The following is a 3,620-nucleotide window of genomic DNA, read 5'->3' as shown; positions in this document are numbered from 1 at the left end:
AAGTTGTTCAGAAAGGGGTTGGATGGAATTCAGCTTTATGCCCAGAGACATCCATGAATTTTATATGAGCGACTATGCGGTCCCCTGACAAGAAAATGAAATATTATAAAAACAAAGACTAAATCACCTGCACTAGGAATATTTAGCGTACGCGAATTTATGTCCGTGTGACCACAGTCTAGACCGTGCGTTTAACTGCATAGGCTGCACACGTGTCATTCACTCATGCACTTGGACATCAATTTCAAAGGTTAACGATTTAGGCACTACAGCTTTTATTTGCTATAATATCCCTACAGAGGAAAATATTATCCTCTGGCAGTGCATTTTAGCAGCCATTAGAAGATAGAACAGTTGGGATTAGTACTTTCTTTTCCTCGTTTGGAAAGGGGACAGTTAACGATAACTTCTCCGTGTGTAGCCAATTGCCGATTACCTATAATTTCGTAGTAATATCAGAACTCTTGCCTGGTTGCTCCTTTGGTTCAGATTGTTGCAAGGGCTTTTACAATCTGAAGGTCTAAGCACTATACTCATTTCCAGCCTTCACCATTACTCCGCATGGTGGCTGTTGTTAACTGCGCTTTCTCTTCTCTTTCCTTGCCTTACAATTTCTTTCTTTCTTTTTTTTTTTTTAGGAAAGCGCGGCCAGAAATAAAACGCTGTGCTGATGACGAGTGCAATAGACTTAGTGCTGTTTCAAATAACGTTTCAAATTCTCTGTGAAACGTTTTGGGATGACGATTTATGAACTACCGTGAATTTTATTTGATTTTAGTATAAGTTTGCATCAGGACCTGAGGAAAGAAAACAGTATATAGTATTATTTAAAACCTGGTGCATGGCACACTCATGGTAGAAGCTCCATACTATATACCTGTTTAATAGGCCTTAATGAGAGAAAAACTGGAATGGAATGGGGATATAGAATTTAACCCAAAGGCTAAGCACTAGGACCTATGAGGTCACTCAATACTGAAAATGAACTTGACAGTGGGTAAAGGGTGGATCACACATCGGCGACTAGAGCTCGCGACCGTCGTCGTAATGGCTTGGCTTTAAGACTGTCGCCGACCTTGAAAAAAAAATTAAAATCAACTGATTACCACAAAAGTACGACGCTCGCAATGTACAATTACGTACGTCGAGATGAGATTTGTGACGTACGTAGACGTACACGTATGTCGCCGATGATCTAGGCCACTGTTTCTCAACCTTTTTCTGGTGGTGGCCCCCTTCAATCCAGTGCAAGTTGTTGTGGGCCCCTCCATGCCAACTCTGAGTTCTTACCCCCCCCCCCCCCCCCCCCCACACACACACACACACACACCTGCCTTCCGTCCATCACCTTAATACGCCTAGGGAAGGTATATTAATGGTTCTAGTTTGAGTAGTACCATGTACTCAAAACACTAATTTCAGGCATGAATCAAATACCAATATTAATTGGAAAAATATTTTATTTGAACACTTATCTATTTACAAAAGGAATAAAAAACAAGGAATACATGTAGGTACAATTGGCTTTATCTTGAAAGGTTTCAGTGGGATCCCTGTGACTGATGCAAGGCTGCCAACTTGTCAATGTTTGGCTTGAAAGCTGTCAGAGAGAGACGTAAATCGCCTCTTTTTTCTATGTCAAGGCGATTTCGTGTCTTTGACAGCAGGTACAACACCCGACTGAAACCAGTCTCAACCAAGTAAGACGTGGAAAGGCAAGTAAGAGCAACTTCACATCTTTCCAGAGTATTGGGTACTTCTTATACACATCTTGATTCATCCACAGCTTCTGGTGTCCTCCACGCTTGAACCTTGCTTGAGCTGTTGTGTATTCTGAAGTTCAATGAGACTTTCTTGTAGGGTGACATCAACTTCAGATACATCAGCAATGAAGGGATCCACAAACCAGTGTGGCACAGTCATTTGGAGTAGGTCAGAGAAGCGAGTGTCCATATCATTATGCAACTGCTTCAGATGGTCAACATACACTGCTAGGTCATCATCAAGCAGATCGGTGGATATAACTGCTAAGGAAGGAAACTGTGCAACTCTCGTCTTCCAAGGTTCAACCAGAACAGCTTGAGTTTCCCTTTAAATGTAGTAATTGCCTCTTGCAGGAAAACATGGTGGAGTTATTTCCTTGAAGCTCTTTGTTCAGAACATTTAGCTTTTCAAATATGTCAGACAGGTAGAAGATGTCACTCTTTGATTGCATCAACAAGTTTCTGTCCAAGTTCTGTCCCACTAAAGAAAGAGATAACACTGTCCCAAAGTGCAACAAAACGGTTCAGGCAATTACCTTTAGAAAGCCACCTGACTTCTGTGTGCAACACAAGTTTTTTCAAATTCTTCATTGTTCTTTTCACATAATTGCTGAAAGAGGCGATCTTTCAGTGCACTACTTTTTTATCAAGTTGACAGCCTTGATAACATGCCCAAGTGCTTCATGAAGACGTCCTGCTAGGTTTTTGGCAACCAGGTGCTGCCGGTGAACAACACAGTGCACACAAACGACATTAGGAACAGCTTTTTTTAAGTAAGCACTGGGAAATCCCCCGATACCTTCCTATTCATAGCAGCAGCGCCATCTGTTGCACAAGCCACAATGTTCTTGAGTGGAATGTTGTTCTCCTCAAAATAGACCTCAAGTTTTTTGAAGATGGATTCTCCTAAAGTGTCAGTCGTTAATTTCAATGCGAAAAGCATTTCTTGACATATTTCATCTACATCAAGAAACCTCACAAATGCCATCAAAAGAGCAGAATTATCAGGTAAAGTTGATTCGTCGAGTTGAAGCGAGAAATCATTCACCTGCAGTTTTGAGATTAATTGGTTTTCAACATCAGATGCCATCTCATCAATACGGCGTGATACTGAGGAGTTGCTCAAAGGAATAACACTAGTTACCTCTTGTGGACTCTGATTCATGACTGTTGAAAGCACTACAGCCACTGCCGGCATGATCAGAGATTCACCGATAGTATGAGGCTTACCTGCTTTTGCAATCAAATTTGCTATCTTGTAAGAAGCCAACATCCCTCTGTCTACTTTTGCCACTTTTTGGGTAAACATATGATTCACTGTCATCCTTCCTTGGAACTCATCACGTAATTTCTTGAAGAAATCTAGCGGCTTGTCTTTCTTGTCTTTATGTGCAGTCTCCAGATGCTTTTTCAGTTTGCTGGGACGCTTACTTTCATTTGAGAGTGAGGTCATACACAGCAGGCACATAGGCAGTAGTATTTTGTGGAGATTCAATGAATCCAAAAGCAAGATATTCGACAGAATACTGTCTGCATTTTTTCTTAGCTGGACTGGTCATGCTTATCTAAAATAAAAAACAAAAACAAAACTCATTAAAACTCAGTACCGCTATTATTGTCTGGGAAATCATTGCCCTCCACATATTCAAACAAGCAAATAAAAAAGCAAAAGTTATTAGCCATAAAAGATACTCTTACCCCTCCCTCAATAACAAATAAAGTGAATAGATAAATAAAATTCATGACAAGTATTGTGTGTGTGTACTGAGTGTACATGAAAGAGACTGTGTATGTAAGTATAAATGTATGTTTGTACACTGTATGTAGTATAAATGTATGTTTGTATGTACATACGTA

General features: G+C 40.4%; 1 protein-coding gene across 1 annotated transcript; it reads right to left on the bottom strand.

Moving 5' to 3' along the window:
• Positions 1–1,776: 1,776 nt before the first annotated feature.
• On the bottom strand, positions 1,777–3,087 carry LOC135225307 (zinc finger MYM-type protein 6-like). The gene is made up of 2 exons (XM_064264637.1): positions 2,563–3,087; positions 1,777–2,055 (listed from the first exon to the last, which is right to left on the bottom strand). Exons 1-2 carry the CDS (start codon positions 3,085–3,087, stop codon positions 1,777–1,779), a joined length of 804 nt encoding a protein of 267 aa, XP_064120707.1.
• Between the last annotated feature and the right edge of the window lie 533 nt (positions 3,088–3,620).

Source organism: Macrobrachium nipponense, chromosome 13, assembly GCF_015104395.2.
Source record: "Macrobrachium nipponense isolate FS-2020 chromosome 13, ASM1510439v2, whole genome shotgun sequence".
Classification (NCBI taxonomy): Eukaryota; Metazoa; Arthropoda; class Malacostraca; order Decapoda; family Palaemonidae; genus Macrobrachium; species Macrobrachium nipponense.
This window is presented reverse-complemented; position numbering and strand designations above follow the sequence as displayed.

What these genes read in the sequence shown, in the direction of transcription:
- LOC135225307 (XM_064264637.1), bottom strand. Translation starts at nt 3,087, where the DNA reads ATGACAGTGAATCATATGTTTACCCAAAAAGTGGCAAAAGTAGACAGA. An exon ending in CTGCTGCTATGAATAGGAAG is followed by an intron (nt 2,056 to 2,562) that starts GTATCGGGGGAT and finishes GAACCTTGGAAG; the next exon opens with ACGAGAGTTGCACAGTTTCC.